Genomic DNA, 25721 nt, shown 5'->3' on the forward strand with positions numbered 1-25721 from the left:
TCCGGATGTGGTGGCAGCATGGGGACTAGGTACTCCCTTATTTATTTTTAAATTTAGTCATGGGATTTGTTCTTATCTAAACTCTATCCTCTCGTGCTATGCCAGGGCTTCCCGGGTAGTGCTAACGGTAAAGAACCCCACTGCCAATGCCAGAGACATAAGAGCCACGGGTTCGATCCCTGGGTAGGGAAGGTCCCCTGGAAGAGGGCATGGCAACCCGCTTCAGTATTCTTGCCTGGAATATCCCATGGACAGAAGAGCCTGGAGGGCTACAGTCCATGGGATTGCAAGGCGTCGGACATGACTGAAGCAACTTAACGCACTTAACGCACATGTACTAGTGCTATCCTAAGCATTTAGGCAGTGGTTCTTAATTTGAGGGGGCGGGGAAGGGAGCAGAGACTATTTCAGAAATGAATGAAAGGTAATACACAAAATCTGGCCTACAGTTTTGAGGAGTTCATCACCCCTCTCTAACTCATAGGTTTTGTTCACTCACTCAACAAAATTTCTGGATGCCCTGCTGCGTGCTGGCAGAAGCCAAGGAACTGTAGGGAACTAGATTGTAAGCCAGGCTTGAGCAACTTCTCCAGCTAGCAAATGTCGCACAGATTTTCTTGTCCCCCTTTTCTGCAGTTTTATAAGAAAGTCCTCCAATATGAGGCCCACAGCAGAAGGAAAGGAATTTAAATGGGATTTGGAGCTCTTAGCACTCTCTGGCATTGTAACCTAGAAGGATAATTATATCTTTTATCACTCCAGCTAGATATTAGGCTCCTTAAGATCAATGCCCACATCTCCAGAATACTGAGCAAGGTACTGTAGATGTACGACAATACAACAGTTGGAGTGTGCATTTTGGACAAATAGGAGGAATTGTAGAGGTTGAGGGAGGGGAGCTGAAGGTAGCCTGAGTGACTCTCAGGAATAAAGAAATGGAATAAGAAATAAAATTATCTGGCCCTGCTAAACAATTTACAAGCCCCTCAGGGTTCCCCATCCTTAGTTTGCAAACCAGCCTTTCTGAGATGGATACAAACCATTGGTACCATGCTAGGCAGGTTTTTGTTTGCTTTGCATTTTACCTTTGAAATCTGAAATGAGAATCTAGGAATCTAAGATTGATTCCCAGCAGTGTGATTCCAAGCCAGTCCCTAAACTCCAAGAACTTCTAATTTCTTCCAATGAAAAAAACCAAAGAATGGGGTGGGAGAAAGCAACGTGTATCCTTAAGGTCCATGTGGGCCCCATTATTCTACCAAAAAAGGCAAATGCTTGCTGCATCATGTTGGGGCAGGTTAGGGATGCAATGTGATTTGCTGTTGCAGTTCATTATTTCTTTGGTCTAATATTTAATATTTGTTGCTGTGTTTCAAGCACAAGAGAGTTACCTCTAGAGTATCTACTAGTGCATTCTATCATTATTTGTAATCTTCTGGAGCCTTCTCGTTTACCTATTAACCAAGTTCCTAACCATCAATAGCAGAAGACTTTGGGCAAAGCAAAGGGTCTAAGAAGACTTTGAGAGTCTGAGGTTTAGAAGGTTTTGAAGGTGAACTTAGAAAAGGCAGTGTCCCTGACTATATTCTAATCCCTTTGGTCTTTGATTGTTGGCATTGGTAGTGCTCCCTGCTTTGTACAAACCATCTCTCACCTCCATTATTTAGAAGAATTTAGGGACTGACTCTGTAATAATTGTATTAATTTTCTTTAAAATGCAAATACAACTATCAATTGCAAATGCAATATCTATTTATATCTGTGCTTTATTTCCCTTTCATGGTCCTAACCAACATCAGTACCTGAGAAAGAAATTGTATCTTAAATATTTGGAATAGTTCTACATTAACTAAAATTCACTCCACTGTTTCCATCCATTTATGCCAGGTAATCATTGAAAAGCTTGAAGATCATCCAGCCAAATTCATAGGGATTGGTAATCAACCAGAGGTTCACGAGCAGACATTTGACTGCTTACCTGTGAGTAGAGTTTATGTGGTTTTGTTGGTGGGGAGGGCTCTGATCTTAGCAATTACATAGCCTTTCTGCCTGATGGTCTAAATTCTCACAGCTAAAGATGCATTGTGAGAAACCAAGGGTTCTGCTATGCCCTTCATAGTTTATTTACCAAGTAATCTATCAAGTTTGAAAGAATTGTTTTCCTGTTTTGGAATCTGATTTTTTTTTTTTTGCTTTATTTAAAATTTTTTTCTGCATCTATAGTATATTAAGCAAAACAGTCCCCAATCAATAATGAAGTTCTCACTTCCCAAGAATGTTGCTGACTTGAGGGAATAGAGAGATGATGAGGCAGTCTTCAGGGTAAAGGAGCTCACCTTTGAACAAACAATGATTTCAGAAGGAAGTACTCTTCACTCTCAGCAAATCCTCCTCACCTGGAAAAACTTCTACCAGTAGACAGTCTACCTGGGGAGCAGCAAGAGGAACTTTCTGAAGGTAGAGGATGGAGAAGCTAAAGGAAACCTCACTCATTCACAATCTTTCCAAGGCTGGCACTAGTAGGGAGAAGCGGTTTTCTGTGGCTGCCAGAGCAAATTACCACAACCGGGTGGCTTACATAGCAGAGATGTATTTTCTCCCAGTTATGAAGGCTGAAAGTTCAAGGTGAAGGAGGTGACAGGTTTGTTTTCTTCGAAGGCCTCTCTCCTTGACTTGCAGATGGCTCTCTTCTCCTGTGTCTTCACTAGCATCCCACTGCCAGCACATGTTTGGAGTGCCCTCTCTGTGTCCAACATTTCCTCTTCTTAGAAGGGCCACAGTCATATCGGACTAATGCATGCTCTAAAGATTTCATCTTAACTTAATTACCTCTTTAATGACCAGATCTCCAAATCTGTTTATATTCTAAGTTATTCAGAGCTAAGGTTTCAACATATGAATGTGTGGAACACAACTCAGTCTCTAATATCCGATCCTTTTTCCCCCATATGCTGATTTTTAGTGTGCTGCATATGGACAGCTCTCTGAGTCTCCTCTCCTGAACTACCTTAGCATTTATATCACTCTTAGAATATTTGGTTTTCCTACAGTATGTTGCAGTCCTTTGTATACATCTCTCACTTCTCTGTTTCATTACATAATTTTTGAAGCTGAAAAGTGTGCCTTTTACATCTTTCATAGCACTGGAGGAGGCTTTGTAAATAGTGAGCATTCAATAGTACTTATTAAATGAATAAGTGAATGGAGAGGTAAGGTACAAGTCTCTGAACCTGTAATTTGCTTTAAGACTACCTCCAAATAATGATTATTAGTGGTGCTTTCGCCTTGCTTGCTGCCTGTCTCCTGACTTCCAAAAAGTGGAAATAAGTCAAGGCTGGAGAGAGAGACTGAAAAAAAAAAAAAAAAATATATATATATATATATATATATGATTACTGATGGCGGGAGACTTACCTCACTCTTCAAAGAGTAAATAACATGGACCTGCTCCAGATACTGAGAACACTCTTTTGGGAGCCAAGAGGGAAGGACAGTGAGTTAGACTGAGACTTGCTGAGTTTAAGGGCCTGTGCAACATCCAAGGGTGTGTGTCTAGAATACAAGGGCTATGCACGTCTGAAGCCCAGGTAATAACTAGAGATAGAAATTTTCATAATCATAACCTACACATAGGAATTATGAGGCCACCCAGAAAGATTGCAGAGGGAGAGGAGCAGCGGTTTAACAACGCCACTAGAAATTGCATGTAGAAAGTTTTCCTGATGAATAACAGGAGGAAGAAATCTAAATGGCATTTCTAATGTAAGCACGTGCATATTAGCAACTGTGGATGTCTGTCTATTTCTCTCTTCACTTATTCCTTTGGTCCTATTTTATACCTTCTTCTGTCCTCTCCTTTAGGGCTTTGCCCCAAACCATTCCTGGGGAGCTTTCTCTACCGGAGCTTGCTCCTCTCTAGCCAGCTCCACCCACGAGCATGTGTTTGACTCCCCAGCTGCTTGCCCAGGGCTATCATACATCAGCACTTCCCTTTAGGACAATTTTCTCCATCACGATCAGAGCTGATCAGACTGGACAGTAGGGGAGATCCCGATTAGACTCCTCTGTGTCCAAAGAGACAGAAGGTCAGGTGGCTAGGACGCCTCTGCCATGGAACATCGTCTTGTCCAGACAGTCAGTAAAGGACTCAGTTGAGGGGAATGTACCTCCTTTGCACTGAACCCCTTCCATAGTCCATTGGTCTCCTCACACTTCCTATGTCTTCAAGGAGGTTTTGGTGATATTTTCATGTTTCACACGCAGGACAGAATGGGGGCTAATGAAGCATGAACGGACCAGGCCCTGCGTCATGGTGGCCATAGCAAGCTTCTCCTCTCTGGGTCTCACCATCAAAAGTGATTTCTAATTGGGCCACCTTCACCCCAGCCCTGGATTTCCCACTTTTTTCCTGCTTAGTGTGATACAAACAAAAGGAAGAAAACTTCATTCATTTCTCTGTTATTTTCTAAAGTGTCATTTCTTTTCCTTGCTTCTCCGAGCTCACCCTCCTCCCCTTTCTCCACTGGTTCTCTTTCTCTAGCAGAAACCCATGATCTTTCTTTGGATTGTCTGATTATTAGCAGGAGAGCCTGTCAGAGGTTTGTAAATTTCTTCCTTCTCTACATACCCCGTTCCATTTCTTGAACTTTGAGATACCAGATTTCTTCAAGTACCCCTCACTTCCATACTTTCCTCTTGGTATTCTTCAAGTTGCCAGGACAAAGATGCCCTTTTTCACTCAGTGACCTAAAGTGCTAATGGCACCTGTGTCAGTGGATTTTACCTAAATTGCTATTTGTATAAAATGAGCAGGGAGAAATTTTGAAGTCAAGAGAGAACAGCTCTGCAATCCTTGAGTGGCCTGGGTTGGGTATTCTAAATGAATGGTGGCCAGTGGCCAGCAGAGGTGCCCCCAGACTGCATTTTATTCATTTCATTCAGCTATAGGATATGAAGAGAAATATATTTTTCCTATGAGCATGTATAAGAAGTGCTTTGAGTTGTAAGCACCTAGCAGGCTTTGTCTTGTTTTAGAACAGCATAAATGGGAGTTTTTATAACCACTATGGGCCAGTATTTTTAGAGTCAGTTGAAGCTCCAGATGGTATGGAAAGAGAGGGTTTTTTTTCCTTTATCCTCTCTTGAGTTTTGCAGAACAAGCCTCTGGACACTCTTGACACAATATTCAGCCTCCTGTTTAGTTCAAGTGTGTCTATACTTGTTACAGCACAATCTGAAGGGATCACTTTTGCACTAAAAGTCTTTTCTACAGATTTCTGGTAGTGGCTGCAGAACAACGCCCAAGTTTGCTTAGAAATCAAGAGGACTCAAGGAGCATAGGTTCTCAGGTCTTCCCAGTTCTTGAAACTTTAATGATAAGGAAGGTAACAGGACATTCCAGCATCACCATGTGCAGATTTTGTAGCTTTGGCCAAGCGATGGTGTTTCCTTGGCCAGGAAATTGCACCTGGCCTTAGGAGGCACCTCCATTAAGCACACATTCCTACCCAGCATGGCTGTTGATGGAAAGAGGTTTTGTCAGGGTGGGCAAACCAAGATCAAGGCACAGATAGCAGGGAGAAAAACAAACAATGGTGCCAGGAGTTCTTGCCTAGAACTCCTTTCCAGACTTCTGCTCCAAAAAACATGAGTGAGTATGCCATAAAGAGGAAAAAAAAAAGAATGATCCTGCTATTTAGCTTTCAAACAAAACTATCAGAAGCCTGAGGTTCCAACTGTGACAGGATTTGTACAGTTCAAGGACACAGACTCAACTACTTCCAAAGTTTGCTTTGGGATGTTCAACAAAACAAAGCTGCAAACATCTTGCACTAGTCCACGGAACAGTCCTCCAGTAGGGTTTAAAGGCTCACTCTGAGGCAGGGGGAAGACTAAGACATTTTCCTTCCTACTATTTTCTGTATCAGGTCCAACTTAATGCCAAATTAAATCTGGATTTTTTTTAAATCAACTTTTACTGGAGGAAAAAGCAGAGCTGCATTCCCTGAAACAGATATTTTAAGGCCAAACTTATTACTTGGGTGTTTTTTTTTTCTCCTCCTTTTTGCTAATTCAAAACAAAATGTCTATCATTCACTCTAACACCAGTCTTTAAGAGCTGGAGACAAATGGAGTCTGAATATTCACGCCAACGTGGTATAAATGAGCTGTGATTTCAGGAGGCTGGCTGTTTCTCTGACAGGGGAAAAGAGAGGTTGACTAGTTTAATATCTTTGGCTGAAAACACTTTGTTAAAGAGGGATGGAGACAGCCAACATTAATATCAAGTCCTGTTATTTAATGACCAAGAACGACATACCGCGGAACGGGGCATCCTGAGTTTGGAGAGAAGTGTGTTTATCATATTCAGAGAATGCAGAGAGGGAGTGAATACAAACACATGTCAGGCCTGAAGGAAGGCGCTCTTCTAAAAGCATTTTCTTCAAGTTCTTCAAAAGATTCCTCCCATAAGTATATTATACCCATGACTGTGAATCTGATTCCATCACAGACTCTCAAGATGTATAAACATAAAGACATTTGTTACCATGAGGGACTCTGGGGACATATCTACTGCCTCCCCCAGCTTGCTGGCTAATGGATTAGAACTAAAAGGTGCAGTTATACATCAGGGTTGGTGGGGGAGGCTTGGGACCACTGTTAGCACCATCTGTCCTTTCCTTGCTCTTCAAACATACATATTCAGTCACTCATTAATGTATTCACTCTACAGCTATATCCTGAATTGGAACTTCTCTAGCCAGTGCTATATTAGGTCTGGGCTACATTAACAATTCTAGTGTTCCTTCATTCTTCCTATAAAATGAACTTTTTTTTAATTGAAGGCAGTGGGAAATCTAGTGAAATCTAATATACTCATTGACATAAATTGTGATTTCTGGTTCTTTTATTTATTTTTTATTGGCCTTATCTTAACAAAGAGTCATAATATTTTATATATCTCTGCTGTCTCATTTACCTATCATTCTTAATTATGTGGTTTACAGGCAAAACACTGCAGAGCACTGGCTATATCTTTAATTCTACTTTTCTGAAAATTGCTTTGAAGAATGATGCTTAATTGTCCCCTGCCTTCTTTGTTTCCTAAATTCTGTTTTCAAGAAGAATTTTTTAGGGGGAGACATAACTATAGTATCAAAATAATTGAAAATTAAGAGCAAAGTAAGGGTTTGTCACTTTTTTATTGGAATGCTCAAAGAATCAAAGGTGACAGACCCAGAGTGATTCACTGTGAAACTAGTGGTGTGCTTAAGCCACAGAGCCCCTCCTTTGAACAGATGTCTGTCACACCCCTGCCTAAGTTTTTACGTTTAACATTGTATTCGCTTTCTTAAAGGACTCCCAAATAATTTTCAGGTCCCACAAAATCTGACTCTGTCTTAAGACAGATACTAACAGATAATCTTAGATGATTTTGCTTCCTGTCTGAAATTAATTAAATGAAAAAGCAAAAAGAAACACTCAAAGTGTGTTTTATTTTTTAAAGACTTTAGGATGAATTCAGCTTATTTTCTAAAGTGAGCCCCACTTAAATGAAATAATAAATTGGTTTGCCAAAGCCCAAATGAACATCAACAAGATTCATTTTCATTTCATTGATAAACATCAAATATGGACTCCCCCTAACATCAAGCAAGCCAAATCCTTCCAACAGGAAACAAATTTTGGACAGGGTTGTTTCTAGCCGAGTATGGATCCTTTAGGCAATTATATGGTCTTTTCATCAGTGAGATTCTTGCCATAAGCTACTTTGTATTACATCTTGTGAGAAGTAGCATAGTCTCACAAAGCACAGACTCTAAGGGCTAGGCTGCCTGGATGTAAATCCTGGCTCTAATATTTGCTAACTCTGTGACCATTTTGGGGCTCCAAAATCACTGCAGATGGTGACTGCAGCCATGAAATTAAAAGACACTTACTCCTTGGAAGGAAAGTTATGACCAACCTAGACAGCATATCAAAAAGCAGAGACATTACTTTGCCAACAAAGGTCCGTCTAGTCAAGGCTATGGTTTTTCCAGTGGTCATGTATGGATGTGAGAGTTGGATTGTGAAGAAAGCTGAACGCTGAAGAATTGATGCTTTTGAACTGTGGTGTTGGAGAAGACTCTTGAGGGTCCCTTGGACAGCAAGGAAATCCAACCAGTCCATCCTAAAGGAGATCAGTCCTGGGTTTTCATTGGAAGGACTGATGCTAAAGCTGAAACTCCAATATTTTGGTCACCTCATGGAAAGAGTTGATTCATTGGAAAAGACTCTGATGCTGAGAGGGATTGGAGGCAGGAGGAGAAGGGGATGACAGAGGACGAGATGGTTGGATGGCATCACCGACTCAATGGACCTGAGTTTGGGTAAACTCCGGGAGTTGGTGATGGACAGGGAGGCCTGGCGTGCTGCAATTCATGGGGTCATAAAGAGTTGGACACAACTGAGCTGAACTGAACTGAACTGTGACCTTGGGCAAATGGCACACCTTCTCTGAGCCTTAGTCTTTCCATCTGTAAAATGGACTCAATAAAGATTGTTATAAAGATTGAAACCGATACTTATAAAGTTCTTAGAACTGTACTGGGTACATAGCACATGCTATATAACCGTTGACTAAATAAATAAACTTCTCCATCTACAATGTAGGCTAATAGATGAATTCACATAAGTTTACCCTTTAAATCCTCACAGTGCCTAGCCTGGCACATGAGAGCCATTAAGGAATGATTGTATAAATGAGGGCTTACTAACAAGCAACCTGAGGTCCACTGACCTGCAAGTGGGCTTCCTTTGCCCAGCATGGTTTTCTTGAAATTTTGATTTTGAATTTTTTTAGGGATGCATGCATTCTCCATTTCCCCACAGGCCACTCTCCAAATATTTACCTTTTGGGTCCTTAAAAGCATTTGAGTTTGTCATTCCTGGTGTTAGTGAATGAACATACAACACGTGAGCACTCCTGCAGTTAGCAGCAGTTTTATGACTCATTGGAGTAGGCAGATGGGGCCAATGAGCCATTTCCACTCCCTGAAGCCCTACCTGATTAGTTTGCTGCTGCTGCTGCTGCTTCAGTCGTGTCCGACTCTGTGCGACCCCACAGACGGCAGCCTACTAGGCTCCCCCGTCCCTGGGATTCTCCAGGAAAGAACACTGGAGTGGGTTGCCATTTCCTTCTCCAATGCATGAAAGTGAAAAGCGAAAGTGAAGTCGCTCAGTCGTGCCCGACTCTTAGCGACCCCATGGACTGCAGCCTACCAGGCTCCTCCGTCCATGGGACTTTCCAGGCAAGAGAACTGGAGTGGGGTGCCATTGCCTTCTCCTCCTGATTAGCTTACCCATTCCTATTTCTATGTTAGAACAGAAACAGAAAATCAGTAAGTTGAATAAATACCTTCATGCAGCAGTGCCTAATATCACAAGATCATTTTTGTCATGGACTAACTGAACCATGGCTATGTCAGTCGTGGCAAGCTAGGTTATGCTGGGGTTGGGGACCACTCAAAATCTTGGTGACTTCAAGACAAAGGTTGCTCACTCACGCTTTCTCTCTAACCCTGGATAGGCAGGGGTCTCTGGTCCACATCATTGCCATCCTTACTTGGGGACCCAGGGCAGAGAGAAAAAATACTCTGAAGGATCTCATATCAACAAAGAAATGGTCTGCCCCAGAAGTGACGGGATACTTCTGCTCACAACTCACTGGCCAGAAGTAGTCACTTGGCCCCCGCTGCCCACGAGGAAGCCAGCAAGTACAGTTCTATAAAGTGCCCAGAAAGCGCAAAGGGTACTGATGGCCAGAGGTGTGGAATTTTTGGAACCTGGATTTTTAGGCCAGAAGTTTTTCATTAAGTTCAGTTCAGCAACCCTTCTCGTGTATCTATAAAGGCAGAGCTAAACACCCCGCACTGCGAGGGGATAGCAAAGGAGAGGAAGGCCCTGACAATGAGCAGCCTCACATTTGCTCCAGAGAAAGAGAGGTTATAACACATTCGAATAACAAAGCTGTATAGTATTGACCATCAAAAAGAACAGTGCTAACAACGCTACAGAGTTGAAAGACCGGATGCTTCTGGAGTAGAGAAGACTGAGCTACACTCTAGAAAAACATATGGGATTTGCAGAAGGAATGGAGGGCACTGCAGGTTACAGAAGAGAGGAAATGGGGACAAAGGCCCAGAGGCAAAAATATTAGCTGGATTGTTGCAGGACTAAGGAAGTGGCCTGACTGTGGGGTCAGGAGAGGCGGTGGGTACAGTAGAGTCATTCCACGCAGGGCCTCTGAGATGGACAGGGAAACAGGATAGTAGCTTTGGTGGGGGCAGAGGCGGGGGAGCTGGGGGAAAGACCACCCCTCCTCACTAACCCCTTCAAAACTCAGGCACCTAAACCTCCCAGGCATCAGCTTATTCCCCAAACCAAGACTCCTGGATACGTAGTCTTCCCAGACCCACAGGGCAGCCATTGAACAGACAGTAGTAAACCTTGGGTTGCTCCTGTTTTCAGTCCCAGGGTTTGATCGCTTGTCCTCCTAACAAAAGAATATTCAAGTTCAAGTGAAACAGCCTCTCATTGCTGGGGTCAGTTCAGCCCTTTTGCTATGGAACATCTGTTTTTGAAATTCAGCTGAGACCCTGACTTAAATCTGTTTAACTTAAAAAGCAGCAAGAGAACATCTTGTTTTCATGAATGTCCAGGGGCTGTGTGTCAACAAATTAAAGGTCTGCTTGTGGTATTCAAAGTAGAGAAGCTGGTCATGAGATGTTCTGCCACTGGAGTAAATTTATTATGGGTTGTTCATTTCTTGGAATCATGAACCAAAGTTTGAAAAAACAAAGTGGACCAGCTACATTTGAATCAACAAATTTCTGCCCAGTGGCGAGTGAGAAATATGCTTTTGTTTTTGGAAGGTCACTGAGTTGGGTGGTTTCTAGAAAGATGCCCTCCACTCTAGCCATGTGAAATTAATATCTTAAGTGGATTCCCTATGTCTGTGCCAGTTCTGGCAGACCATATTTGATAGGTCATTATTTTTACATTACTTACATAGGATCTGAAGTTGGAGAGAAAGGGTGAGAATAGTTCACCATCCTTCATATCTGACTAGCTGCTTTACTTTACTCTTCACTCACTTTTTTAGGACAGAAAAGTAGAGACAAGTTCGATTAATCAACACCTAGTGTTGTTGTGCAAGTGCCTGGCACAATCTAGATGTTGATATATATTTAATAAATACAAACCTCAGTCTCACACATTTATGTTCCCTTTATCAATGCTTGTCTGTAGTGTATTAACATTATTCTTTTGTGAGAAAGCTATTACTTCTTAAATCTTATTTTAACCCAAAGGAAACCTTGAGTTAGAACTCTGCTCAATGTTAAGTAGCAGCTTGGATAGGAGGGAAGTTTGGGGGAGAATGGATACATATATATGTATGGTTGAGTCCCTTCACTGCTTACCTGAAACTATCATAACATTGCTAATTGGTCATTTCCCAATACAAAATAAAAAGTTTGCAAAAAAAAATTAAAAAGCAAAAAAAAAAAAACAAAACAAAGAAAACCATGAGTCATTCCTGTAGTTCTCTCTCATAGCAGCTTATATTTTCCTTTCCTAACCCCATCCCAGTTTATATTTTATTGATTTATTGCCTGTCTCCACCATCAGACTATAAGCACAGTGAGAGCAGAGTAGTTGCATTCACAACCTATTTGCCACACCCAGCAAGGTAGCAAATGGTAATTCTTAATATTTGTTGAATGTTCTTTTTGAAGTTTTGATTGTGATGACGGGTGTAGAGCCTTTACCAGTCTTGAGTATGTTGTTGTTGTTGTTGTTCTGTCGCTGAGGCATGTCTGACTCTTTGCGACCCCATGCACTACCGCGCACCAGGCTTCCCTCTTCTTCACTATCTCCCAGAATTTACCCAGATTCATGCCCACTGAGTCCATGATGCCATCCAATCATCTCCTCCTCTGTCATCCCATTCTCCTCCTGCCCTCAAGCTTTCCCAGCATTGGGGTCTTTTCCAATGAGTTGGCTCTTCACATCAGGTGGCCAAAGCATTGGAGCTTCAGTTTCAGCATCTCTTGAATATACATGAATTTAAACACAGTGAAGAAGACATTAGGACTTAAAATTCAGTTGAATATAGAGAAGCCTTTTGTGTGATGACACACTCCCATTCATTTGGGCATACTCTGTCCTGAAGATCATGGTGGGATGGGTTGGTCTAATCATCTCTATGTTCTCTCAACTGAAAATTGTCAGACCACATCTGCAATGTAGCTGGCCAAGATTAATGTCAAAGCACATGGCAACAGTTTAGGACTTTTTTTTTCTTCTCAAATAGTTAACTCATTCCTGGTAGGATTAAACCTATGACATTAGGCTTGTTTGTAATCATTTTTGATCCAGCAAGCTCCTTGGTAGAGACAGTACAAAGATCTACAGTCAGAAAGCTGTTTCAGTTGTCTGATAGGCAGGTGGCTTTGTGTGCTCATTCACTTGTCTGGTGGTCACTGTTTACTTTTCTGATGGTCAAGCAAAATACCAACACTTTAGCTGAGTGGGGACAAAGTGGGTTTACTTTCTCTCTTTTACTGTTACTGTCTGTGTAGACAGGATTGAAATGGGACTTACTTGTGAGTTCTAAAGAATCTCAAGAGAAATGCTCATTCATTTACAGGAGGTGCAATTCCACAACACTTTCTTGCTTTGTATACTTGAAAACATTCCCAAAGAAACAAAGTTGGATGCAGAAAAAATAATGGGAGGAAAGAAAAATAATACTCTGAATTCTGAACAATTCTACTTTAATAGGTTGATCTGTCTGCCAGCTGGCCTCAGTGTTGACTACTTGTAATATATACTTTTGGTAGGCCGCATGTAGTTCTTGGAACTGTTTATATTAGACTGCAGAAACTTAATTATTCTGAAACTGGCAGGACTCGCTTTGGTTACTTAATACAGAGTTGCTTAGTCATCTTTATACATGGTGTGGACAGCATTGTTTAAGTGTGAAAATTTGGAAAATGCAAATGTGTTCCGAAGAGATTACAGGTCAGGTAGAAAAACAAGAAGTTATCGTTGTTTCAAGACACTAGGCAGGTGGTTGCCACATGTTTTAATTTGACAAGCTAGGTGACTGTTGAGTTGAAGCCCTTGATTACAAGTATTTTTCCATTTTCTCTGTGAATTTTGTCAGAAGTAAAAAACTGCTGCTGCCACTGCTTCTTAGATCATATTCTGATCCACATTTTGCAAAGTACAGATTTCCCAGCAAGAACGTGAGGTACTCTAGAAGACACTGTTGAAATGGCTTTCTTGTTTTCAGAAACAAATAAGGATGTTATTTCATGCTGGTCATTGCAACGATCCTTCTTTTTAATCTTCTGGTTTGAATGCTTATCTTGCCATACTTGAACTGCTGCCTTCCAAATGCAATACAGATTTATAGAGCTTCAGTAAGGAAACAGGCAGGCAAAATGAGTTTCTTCCGTGTATTTTAGAGTCTGAAGTGGCGCCGGAGGTCTCCAGGTTTTCCAGGAATGCCCATGGCAACCTCACACTCTTCCTGTGACCTGGGTAGGAGCTCCTAAGAGAGATGGTGAGAAAAGATAAAGGTCCTGTAGCCAATGGGTAGTGACACCAAGCCGGGGAGGGTAGGTTCCCGAGAAAACATCCAGAACAGGGCCTTATGTTTCTAATTACCAAGCATGGTTACAGAGTAAAATCAGGCAACACTTTTTTTTTAGACTGATGGAAGCATTTAAATCAGCTCTGAATGTCAGTGTTTTCTAATTATGATGGAGGAGTGGCAAGGCATCTCCAAGGGCCTTGGAAATTTGATGTGTTCAACCCCGATTCTCTTCTTATTCATTGTCATCTCTTCTTTTTCCTGTTCCTTTGAACGTCCCAGAAATTCCCTCAGTTACAAAGGCCTAATACCCTTCTTTCCTGAAACCAGAATGTCTTTCTAAGACAAGTTTCTTTTCCACTAGAAGAAAACAACCACAACTACAAGTCTCAATATAAAATAGAGCTTTGTAGTGAACCACCATCCCCAAGGTTATTAAGAGTTCAACTGGAGGCATGACCTTTTGATCATGTCTTAGCCAAGTTCCTCTGTTTACCAATTAAATCCAAAAATAAGCAATGCCCTGGAACTCACTTTAATTCAACAAGTGTGAACTTAGTGCTGACTATAAGAAAAAAAAATAGTTAGAAACTTTGAGGGTTGATAAAAATGAATGATTATCACTAGGAGATTACAACCTTCTGTGTGTTAGTCACTCAGTTGTGTACGACTCTTTGCAACCCTGTGGGCTATAGCCTGCTAGGCTCCTCTTCCCAAGGGATTCTCCAGGCAAGAATACTGGAGTTGGTTGCCATTTCCTTCTCCATACAGCCTTCTAGGGAAGACAGATATGTGTTCAGTAATTGAAATGCAAGCTCCAATAATACAGGTATCAGTAGACACTCATGTCAGTGAATACAAGATTCAGAGATCCTGTCATCTCTGCTTGTCGTAAGCGGGTTTACACTCTGAGCCATTCTTTATTTGAAGGAAAGTCCAGAAATTCCCAAACTAATAAATGGGTGAAACTACCATCTAAATGACTCATGAGAAAAGGAGGAGGAAGCAGTCTAGGCACTTTTCAATTTGTTATTTAACTTTGTTGCAGATTTATATGTTAAATTGTGTATCTATTACATTTGAGGGACATAATGGATAATGTCCCTCAGTTTGGCTTCAAAGCTTATCATCTTAGATTACAAACTCCTAGAATATAGTCTCTAACTTGCTTCAAAATTCTAAAACACAGTAAGTGCATTTGATGATCATGATGAATAGATGTTGAACAATTTACTAAGGAAAAATTAATCCCCTAATTGTAATAACATGTCCTTCATGTGCAAAAATGTCACCAGTACAAAGTATCACTAGGGCATGCCGTTAAATTGTTCGCAGCAGTGTAAATGGATTTGTATCCTGCTATGGGCTTCCCCATGGGCTCAGTGGTGAAGAATCTGCTTTTGATGTGAGAGATGAGGATTCAGTCTCTGGGTTGGAAAGATCCCCTGGAGGAAGAAATGGCAACCCACTCCCGTATTCTTGCTGGGAAAATCCCATGGACAGAAGAGCCTGGTGAGCTACAGTCTTATTATTGTTCAGTCACTCAGTCATGTCCAACTCTTTGTGACCCCATGTACTGCTGCACACGAGACATCCTGTCCTTCACCACCTCCTGGAGCTTACTCAAACTCACGTCCATTGAGTAGGTGATGCTATCCAAGCATCTCATCCTCTATCGTCCCCTTCTCCTTCTCCCTTCAGTCTTTCCCAGCATCAGGATCTTTTCCAGCGAGTAGGTTCTTTGCATCAGGTGGCCAAAGTATTGGAGCTTCAGCTTCATTCTCAGTCCTTCCAATGAATATTCAGGACTGATTTCCTTTAGGATTGACTGATTTGATCTCCTTGCAGTCCAAGGGACTCTTGAGAGTCTTCTCCAACACCACAGTTCAAAAGCATCAATTCTTCAGCACTCAGCCTTCTTTTTGGTTCAACTCTCACATCCATACATGACTACTGGAAAAACCATAGTTTTGACTATACGAACCTTTGTTGGCAAAGTAATGTCTCTGCTTTCTACTAACTATGCTGTCTAGGTTTGTCATAGCTTTTCTTCCAAGGGCTACAGTCTATAGTATCACAAAGAGTTGGACAGGACTGAGTATATCTAAACTCTGTCACCTTACTAATCTCTTGTACTAGCAGGATACCTGGGTAAGGCTCTGGATCTTGTTGTTGATCACTACATTGGAAATGTTAGATGCAAACTCATGCGTTGCTGATATTTTTATAGCTGAGTAGACTGAAAAGGCCAGAGAGTCATGCACAAGTAAAACTGAACTGTTATGTAAAATATGGTGACCTCCGTACCATGTTTATAATTGGTGAAGACCTATGGCCTCTGACCTTTTGTTCCAAGTAAGCCACTCTTGGGTCTTGTTGTGCAATTTGAAGTGTGATCTCTCTTTAGACAGTGTCTCAGCTTCTTTTGAGCTAAGCAGTCATTTCACTTTCTCAGTTGCAAGTGTGCTCAGAACAGCAAGACTGCAGATCTGAAATATATCTCATAGATCAACAAAGAAGTTACTAATGAGAGGATTAAATAAGTACATCCCTGCTTTGAGAGGCTGGCCCATACCATACCCCTCATTTCCATTCCGTCTACTCTAGGAGACAGAAGGTCTTTGAAGACAGAGACGTCTCTGAACTGCATAACACCACGGTAAAGTCACTTCATATTAGGAGCTGGAAGGCCTTACAGTGGGCTGTCCAATAGAACTTTCTGTGATGATTGAATGTTCTCTGTGCTGTCTTACATGGAAGCCACTAGACACATGTAGCTACAGAGCACTTGAAATGGGGCTGGTGAGACAGAGGCACTGAATTTCTAATTTTACTTAATTTTGATTAATTTAAATCACCTCCTGTGACTAGTGACAACCATATTGAGCAACACAGCCTTAGAATCTCAAAAAATAGCTTTCCACTACAACCCTAAACAGATGGCCATTTCACCTCTACCTGACTATTTCCAGTAATTGGGTTCACATTTTCTCAGTAGCCCTACCCATTGTTGGATAGGTTCACTGGGACAAAGATCCTATCCTGATGTGACATCAGAATTAGCCTCTGTTATCAGGTATGCATTTAGAAAGCACATTTAGGAGTTTTTAAAGCATAGCTATGCATTTTTTTCTCACCTGGGCATAGATTGGAGAATTTCTGTCTTTGCCGTAGCAGTTCGCTCCCATGCCTTTTGATGCTCTTCTCTTCTTTCTGGGCCAAGAGAGCAACACTGACCATATGTCTTTGCTGATCTAATATGTTCTGTTCTGTGTCGTTTGGTCTAATTCTCCTGGAGTTTGCTATGAAAGAGTATTTCAAACTCTCGAAAAGGGTACCAAAGGAATAGTATTCCAAATTTTTAGTTCTTTCTCTCTTATAAGAAAACGTTTCAGCTTGGTTTAGAGATTAGTCTAAATACCAGTCCTGGTTTTCCACTGACGGGCTGTGGTGCAGGAGCTGATGCCACAGTCCTGTTTGTCTCAGTCTTCATTCTTTAAATGGAGGTGACTCTACTTTTCTTACTTGGGAAGATCAGTGAAATGCCACGGGACTGTGAACAACTCGAAGTGCTCCAAATGGGTAGTAACGCTTGGAGATGAGACATGAAATTCTGAAGTGTGTGGCCTTCCCCAGTGTGGAGGCCAATGTAGATAAACGCCATCCCTTCACATCTAAAACACCCAGTGTCCACCCCTCCTAAGGTGGAAAGGGGGCCGTGAAGACATGGATTTTTGCAAGTGGAGAAATTATGAATAGAGAAAAAAGTAATAATGAAAGACTGAGCAGAGGAGGAAAGAAAAAACAGGTCATAACATGTTAATCTGCTCTTTGTAGGGCCTCTGTTCTGTATTCCACTGATGAGAGAAAAGAAACAACTTGAGAAGGCAGAGTTCCTCAGATTGATCCCATTCATTTTTATTTCTGTGTTCCTGGTCTTGACACATGTGTCTTAGTGATTGCATTTTTTAAAAAGTAGCACAGATTTTTGGAGCAAAATGGTGAAGGTTGAGCTAAAGTTAAGTCCAAACTGTATGTTAGAATCTATGTGTTTATTTGGTTTTTGAGTCCCAAATGAACTATTTAGTTGAGAAAAGAGTAAAGCAGGTTGATAAATTGATTTTTTTTAAAAGGACAAAAGTTCATTTTCTATCATCAGAAAGAAAACACTGCCAGATCTACTGTGTAACTACTGCAAATGTGGGTTTATATAACTTTTGAGATTCATATATAGCCTATTACCTAGGTCTTTAATTCACTTTGTAAACACTAATCAGTCAGTAAACCACAGAGATGATTCAGCTTGAGTTACATTTTTCACTCTCAGCATGGTAAATTCAAGAATAAAAATCTAATAGTTCAAATCAGCTACAATTCCTGAGTGCCTGCTATGTCCCAAAAGTGAAAAGAGCTTTTAAAAGGCTGTATCTATTCATAAATGGCCTTAAGAATGAAAGCATATGGAAAGTAAATTATCAGTAACATATTTAAGTACTAGTTAGAACAACTAATAAGCCAGGGCAAGGCAGTACATTATTAATTACCAAAATTGAATGATGGATATTCAAGGAGTGAGATATCACTACCAAACTGGAGTCCTCAGGAAGGGCATAAAGGAATTGAAATTTGAGCCAGAAATGCATGACTGGACAGAAATGCATGAATGTGGACAATGAAACTATTCTGTCTGATACTGTAATGGTAAACACATAATATTATGTGTTTGGCAAAACCCGTAGAATGTACTAAAGTGTGAAATTTCACGTAAACATGAACCTTAAAAGCTAGCGGAGGTGATAGAATTCCAGGTGAGCTATTTAAAAATCTAAAAGACGATGCTGTAAAAGTGCTGCATTCAATGTGTCAGCAAATTTGGAAAACTCAGCAGTGACCACAGGACTGGAAAAGGTCAGTCACTTTTCATCCCAATCTCAAAGAAATGCAGTGTGAAAGAATGCTCAAACTACTGGACAGTTGTGCTCATTTCACATGCTAGTAAGGTTATGCTCAAAATCCTTCAAGTTAGGCTTCAGCAATATATAAGCCAATAACTTCCAGATGTACAAGCTGGGTTTAGAAAAGGCAGAGGAACCAGAGATCAAATTGCCAATATTAGTTGGATCATAGAGAAAGCAAGGGAATTCCAGAAAAATATCTCCTTCTGCTTCATTGACTATACTAAATCCTTTGTGTGGATCACAACAAACTGGAAAATTCTTTAAGGGATGAGAATACCAGACCACCGTACCTGCCTCCTGAGAAACATGTATGCCAATCAAGAAGCAATAGCTAGAACTGGACATGGAACAATGAACTGGTTCAAAATTGGGGAAATAGTACAACAAGGCTGTATATTGTCACCCTGTTTACTTAACATATGCAGAGTACATCATGTGAAATGCCAGACTGGATGAATCGCAAGCTGGAATCAAGATTGCCAGGAGAAATATCAACAACCTCAGATATGCAGATGATACCGTTGAAAGGCAAAAAGCAAAGAGGAACTTAAGAGCCTCTTGATGAGAGTGAAAGAGGAGAGTGAAAAAACTGACTTAAAACTCAACATTCAAAAACCTAAGATCATGGCATCCAATCCCAACGCTTCATGGCAAATAGAAGGGGAAAAAGTAGAAGCAGTGACCGATTTTCTTTCCTTGGGCTCCAAAATCACTGCAGATGTGACTGCAGCCGAGAAATTAAAACGCTTGCTCCTTGAAAGGAAAGCTACGACAAACCTAGACAGCATATTAAAAAGCAGAGACATCACTTTGCTGACAGAGGTTGGTATAGTCAAAGCTATGGTTCTTCCAGTAGTCATGTATGGATGTGAGAGTTGGAAAAGACCCTGATGCTGCGAAAGATTGAAGGCAAAAGGAGAAGAGGGTAGCAGAAGATGAGACGGTTAGATAGCATCACAGACTCAATAGACATTGATTTGAGCAAACTCCAGAGATAGTGCAGGACAGGGAAGCCTGGTGTAACACAGTCCATGGAGTCACCAAGAGTCAGACATGACTTAGTGACTGAGTGCCAAAGACAACAAGTCAATATTAGCTCGTTAATTATAACAAATGTTCCACTGCAAGATTTTAGTAATGGGCTGTGTTAGTTTGCTAGGACTGCTGTAACAAAGTACCACTAACTGGGTGGCTTAGAATAGAAATTTATTATCTCACAGTTCCAGAGACTAGAAATCAAAGTGTCAGCAGGGTCCCTCTGAAGACCCCAGGGAATGTCTCACTCCTAGCTGCTCATAGCCTGAGGCATTCCTGCTGTACCATATTCTCATGTGTTTGCCCATGATCTTCCCTCTGTGTATATCTGTCTCTAAGTCCAAATTTCCCCTTTTTATAAGGACATCAGTCATACAGGATTAGGGCCCATCCTAATACTCATCTTAACTTGACTACATGTGCAAAGACACAATTTCTAAACAAGGTCACATTCTGAGGTGCGGGGGGTAGGACTTCAGCATATCTTTTGGTGGGGAATACACAGTTCAGTGCAAACACAGAAACACCAGGTGGGGGTAAAGGTGAGGGAATAGATGGGTACTCTACTTTCTGCTCAGTTTTTCCTTAAACTATGTTGTTGTTCAGTCACTTAGTCATGTCCAATTCTTTGTGACCCCATGAACTGCAACATGCCAGGCTTCTCTGTCCTTCACTAAGTCCCAGAGTTTGCTCAAATTCATGTCCATTGAGTCAGTGATGCCATCCAACCATATCATCCTCTGGTGCTCCCTTCTCCTCTTGGCCTCAATCTTTCCCAGCATCAGGGTCTTTTCCAATGAATCAGTTCTTTGCCTTAGGTGACCAAAGTATTGGAGTTTCAGTTTCAGCCCTTCCTAGGAATATTCAGGCTTGATTTCCTTTAGGATTGACTGGTTTGATCTTCTTGCTGTCCAAAGGACTCTCAAGAGTCTTCTCCAGCACCACACAGTTCAAAAGCATCAGTTCTTCAGTGCTCAGCCTTCTTTATAGTCCAACTTTCACATCCATATATGACTACTGGAAAAACCATAGCTTTGACTATACAGACCTTTGTTGGTAAAATTATGTCTCTGCTTTTTGATACACTAGGTTTGTCATAGCTATTCTTTAAAGGTGCAAGTGTTTTTTAATTTATGGCTGCAGTCACTGTCCGCAGTGATTTTGGAGTCTGAGAAAGTGAAATCTGACACTGTTTCCACATTTTCTCCATCTATTTGCCATGAAATGATAGAACTGGATGCCATGATCTTAGTTTTTTGAATGTTGAGTTTTAAGTCAACTTTTTCACTCTCCTCTTTCACCTTCATCAAGAGGCTCTTTAGTTTCTCTTCACTTTCTGCTATTAAAGTGGTATCATAGGCATATCTGAGATTATTGATACTTCTCTCAGCAATCTTGATTCAGCTTGTGATTCATCCAGCCTGAAATTTCACATGATGTACTCTGCATGGAAGTTAAATAAGCAAGGTGACAATTTACAGCCTTGATGTACTCCTTTCCCTATTTTGAACCAGGTCATTGTTCCATGTCTGTTGTTCCTTCAACTTAAAACTACACTAAAAAAATTAATTAAAAAAAATTTTTTAATTTAAAAAATATGATCCAGCACATAGCACATATTTGATTCATGTTGGTTACTTTTGAATGTTGCATTGACTTAGCGCCCCTGACACAACAGATTTTATTCTTGACGTGTTCTGAGACCAGTGTTGACACTGCCCCAAATTCCAAGGACCTCCTGCAATCATTCACCATTCACTCTATGATGATTTGAAGGTACATAGAACCTAGCTTTCTCTACATATTTCTCCCCTTAATAATGGAGTACTAGCCAGCTGCTGCTACTAAATCACTTCAGTCATGTCCAACTCTGTGTGACCCAATAGACGGCAGCCCACAGGCTCTCCCATCTCTGGGATTTTCCAGGCAAGAACACTGGAGTGGGTTGCCATTTCCTTCTCCAATACTGGCCAGCTAGCTACCACCTACTGCCTTGACTATTTTTACACCTGTGTGCATGTGTGTAAATACACATATTAATACATGCACATACACTCACGCACACACACATACATACCCACATATGTGCACACACATACACATTTAAGATGACTTCCTACCTTCCGCCAACCCTGTCCCAAACAAAAGCAGAAACTAGTTCTCCTTATAAAGGTGTCTCAGGAAATATCTCTAGTGAAGGTCACATATCCATTAAGGTAAAGGTAAAGGTATATTTTACCTTTGCAAAGGTAAAATATAATAATAGTTAGAATCCGTGATTGAAAGATGCACATTGGAAATTAAACTCAATATTTTTAAGGAAAAGAATCCTAGATTGGATTTAATAAGTAGATTTTAATTCCCAGTACAGAGAGGGAAATGAATAAGGGAGGAAACAAAGAAAGTATCACAGAATGAGACACATAAAAAAAGGAAATGACGGAAGAACTATTGATAAATATCTCCCCATCCCCCAAAAAGAAGTTGAGAGGGGAGAAGGAAAGGGAAGGAGGAAGCTTCAGGCTGCTCTGGCACAGAGGTGAGCCATGTGATAAACACACAGGAGCGCCAGTCACAGCACTAGTCACCTGTATCATCAGCTTGGCAGTGCCGTTACCCAAAGGAAGGGCAGCATGTTAAGTAATTTGAAATCTCTGACATTGAATTACTCCTTAATTGTACCAGCATAGACATGTCCTATTTTAAGAAAATCTGGTATTTGAGAATCCATGTTGAAAAGACAGGTATATCAGTAGGTGATGGTTCTCCTACCTTTGTAAAATGCTTTTTCTCCCTTGACAAAAGGAGTCACACCAAGGTTTTTCAGAAGCATGACTACAATCTCCCCAGCACAAAAATTTAGATTTTCATAAAGTTTTTCAAGAACCCATCTGTCACATTCGTGGATAATACCTCCCTTCGTCTGCGTCTATCAAGCTACTCTGTCCACTTGCGACACTCACGAGCTCCACTGTTTACAGAAGCTCTCTGCCTTGACATGTCATCACTTGGTTGATGGAGAGTTTGTTTCCTGTCCAATGTTACTGGAAGGAGTTCAGCATCGACTGGGGGTCAGGGAGGAAATGAGAGATTACTAGCTGAGGACATGGGAGCTGCTGCTTCCAAAAGGGGAAAATTCATTTACAATTCTCCCCAGATGTGGCTCCCCTTATGAGGAACAGTGCCAGGGAGGTTCAGAGAAGTTCTGGATGATATAAGGGTGTGAGGATTGAGAAGACTTCCAGCTCCGTCCTACAGTGGGACCAGCAAAGAGCCATTTTCACAGACAAAGCACAGACAACTTCCCCCCAAACACAGCACATGAGAGTCATCCCGCACCACCCGGTACAGAAATGTGCTTCTTCCACCACCTCAAGTGTACCCGTCACACATCCGCCAAGCAGAGCCCAGAAAGCCATCATGTGTGTAAATGCTTCATAGAGCGCTCACTCCTTCTCTCCTCCTCCTAGTGCCTTACTTCATTCAACGAGCAAACACCTGGTTAGGTGCTGTGGTTGAAGGAGAAAAACACCCAAATAATAAAAGATGGGATCTGCTTGCAATGTGGGAGACCTGGGTTCGATCCCTGGGTCAGAAGATCCCGTGGAGAAGGGAATGACAACCCACTCCAGTATTCTTGCCTGGAGAATCCCCTGGACGGAGGAGCCTTGCAGGCTCCAGGACATGGGGTCGCAAAGAGTTGGACATGACTGAGTGGCTAACACACACACACACACACACGCACACACACACACACATGATAAAAGGTGAGGAGTAGGAGGACGGAATGGGTCGGGGAAAAAATTTGCGTGGGTCGAGAGCCGGTGAGGGTGGCCAACCACAGTGACCACATGATGTTAATTAGCTGCACTTCCCGAATGCTCCAGGATGCTGCTTGGCTCTGCCAGCCGTGTGCATCTTCGGCCTGCTTGGCAATGTTTGTTTCACTACTCATAGGCACCTGCACTAGAGGTATAGTCCGAGAAAAAAACCCAGCCGCCGCTGCCAGCGAACTACCAGCACGACTCCTCGGCTTAATGAGGCTGGAGCGAGACCCAGAGGCTTAGAGACTGCTCTTCAAGCTACTTAGATAAATTAAGAAAAGTGAAATTGTTTGCTTACAGACAGAACCTCTTTCTCCCGTTTCTGTTTGCTGTTGCTATAGTTATTCCAGAAGTGGTGTATATACGACAAAAGACTTTACCAAAGGAAGGAAGGAGAAGCCTTTGCCCCACTGCACCCAGCTCGCAAGTCATGGACGTCTGGTCCCGCTGCTCCCAGGACAGTGCTCACGCACCCTGCATTGTGCTCAGAAAAGGAGCCCACCCCAGGGAGACACGTGGCCTCTCAGGAGACCCTCGAATCACTTTCTTTTTTTCCCATTCTGATAACTATGGAGAGATCAGACTGAAAAATATAAAGAAATTTTTTTCTTGGTTGCTGAAGTAATTTTTCAAAAAAGAAAACTGATTTTTTTCCTTTATAACTAGCTAAATATTTGGAAAGAACTCTTTGTAAGAGGCAGATAGAAAAACACTGAAAAGTCAAAAATCCCCAAATAAACACCCAAGTTTGAATTTCTAAAGGATTTATGAGCAGTATAAATAATACCTTAGGGGATAAGAAGGGAGGGGGAATTCAAATGTATCATTTTGTTTTGGTTGGCTGAGATTTTATTTTTGTTTTTGTGGGTTTTTTTAAGGGGGGAAATGCTTGGAAAAATAAAAGCATCTAGTGATTTCAGAAGGTTTCTGAACTTGGCCTTAAAGTCTAGGTTTTGCTTTTCACTCCTTCACACAAAGATGCCATTAGGGGATGGCTTCAGGTTTTGCCTGTCTCTCTCTTCTTACGCAGGGCAAATGGCTTGTCTCATGTGCACAGAAAGGGCTGGAAAATATTTTTTGTGATCTGAGTGCAGCACAGAGTCTAGGATTCCAGAGGAAGTGGAGGCCTCCCGCTCCACACAGGAAACAATCTTCAAGCAGGCCTTAAATGCCAGATTCCAGGCCGAGTTTAACTAACCACTGACAGCTCTGTAAACAAAGCAAGGACAAAAAGAGCCCGCTTCCCCTTTTCTGGTAGTCATTTTGGGTTTGGGGGCTGCAGGGGAATTCTGGAATACTTGACTCCATGGCACAGAAACGCAGGAAAAGCGGACTCCTCAGTTGAAGAGCTGGAAAGGGAAGATCTTTCTGGGATTAAAACCATCACGGAGGAGGTAGGAAAGGAGAAAATGGTTGGGTTACAAAGAGCAGCTACTTCTGAGCTCTGAAAACAGTTTGATCATATGTAACTGCTTTGAAAAATGCTGCTGCACTGTTTAGTCATGGTATTCTTGCTGTGGTCTTTATTATCGTTTTGATATTAATATTCTTTTAGGATATGCAAATGATGCCTAGATGCTTGTATTATTTTATTTCTTTCTTTACTTCTGCTTTTCTCTTAGTTCCAGACATTCCTTGTCTTGCCACTTTTCTTTTTCTCACTTGTGTTCCCCTTTCCTCTTTCTTTGTTCACTGATTTTTATAACTTTGGTCTGTAGTTCAGCAGGTTACAAAGAACAATATCATTCAGTAGCTTTCAAGTGATCCCAGAAATATTTCAAGTCGTCAGACCTGTCTCTCAAGGTCTTTGCTTTAAAAAAAAAAAAAAACCCTGTGATTCTGGGATTTTACTTATTTGTCTCTAAGTTGCATGAATGGAACTGAATTTAGCACATAAAGGACACAGCTTGGCTTGGGAGTCAGAAATTGATCACTGGCTACCTCATTCATCTTCTAAAGTGTTTTTCTTAAGAATAAAGAAAGGGGGGATAAAATAATGGTGAGGGGCTAAGATGACTCATCTATAATATCGATTTTTCTTTCTCCCCTTTAGATCCAGACGTTCTCTGGTCTCCCTAAATCTGAACCCACACCATGGATGATTTTGAACGTCGCAGAGAACTCAGGAGGCAAAAGCGAGAAGAGATGCGTCTGGAAGCAGAAAGGTAAGGTTTCTCTGTTCTGTTATCCACAGTATTGGTTTCAGGCCTCGAAGATCACTGGCCTCGAGGGCCAAATATATGGCACACTAAACTGTTT

At 41.4% G+C, this 25721-nt stretch overlaps 1 protein-coding gene across 15 annotated transcripts in view; it reads left to right on the forward strand.

Annotated features, from left to right (window-relative positions):
- The window catches only part of CALD1 (caldesmon 1), a 231249-nt gene that overhangs the window by 102114 nt on the left and 103414 nt on the right, over positions 1 to 25721 (forward strand). For 10 of the 15 annotated variants that reach the window (XR_005724491.1, XM_040260907.1, XM_040260919.1 and 7 more), the window contains 2 exons: positions 1888 to 1980; positions 25516 to 25627. Coding sequence is in view for 14 of the 15 variants with exons in the window: in XM_040260907.1 (XP_040116841.1) it covers positions 25557 to 25627 (71 nt within the window). In the remaining variant the exon portion in view is untranslated. Of the gene's footprint in view, positions 1 to 1887; positions 1981 to 24436; positions 24857 to 25515; positions 25628 to 25721 lie in introns of those variants that run through there. The other 5 variants (XM_040260912.1, XM_040260910.1, XM_040260914.1 and 2 more) reach the window with 3 other exon arrangements.

This window comes from Oryx dammah, unplaced genomic scaffold (assembly GCF_014754425.2).
Source record: "Oryx dammah isolate SB20612 unplaced genomic scaffold, SCBI_Odam_1.1 HiC_scaffold_18, whole genome shotgun sequence".
Lineage (NCBI taxonomy): Eukaryota > Metazoa > Chordata > Mammalia > Artiodactyla > Bovidae > Oryx > Oryx dammah.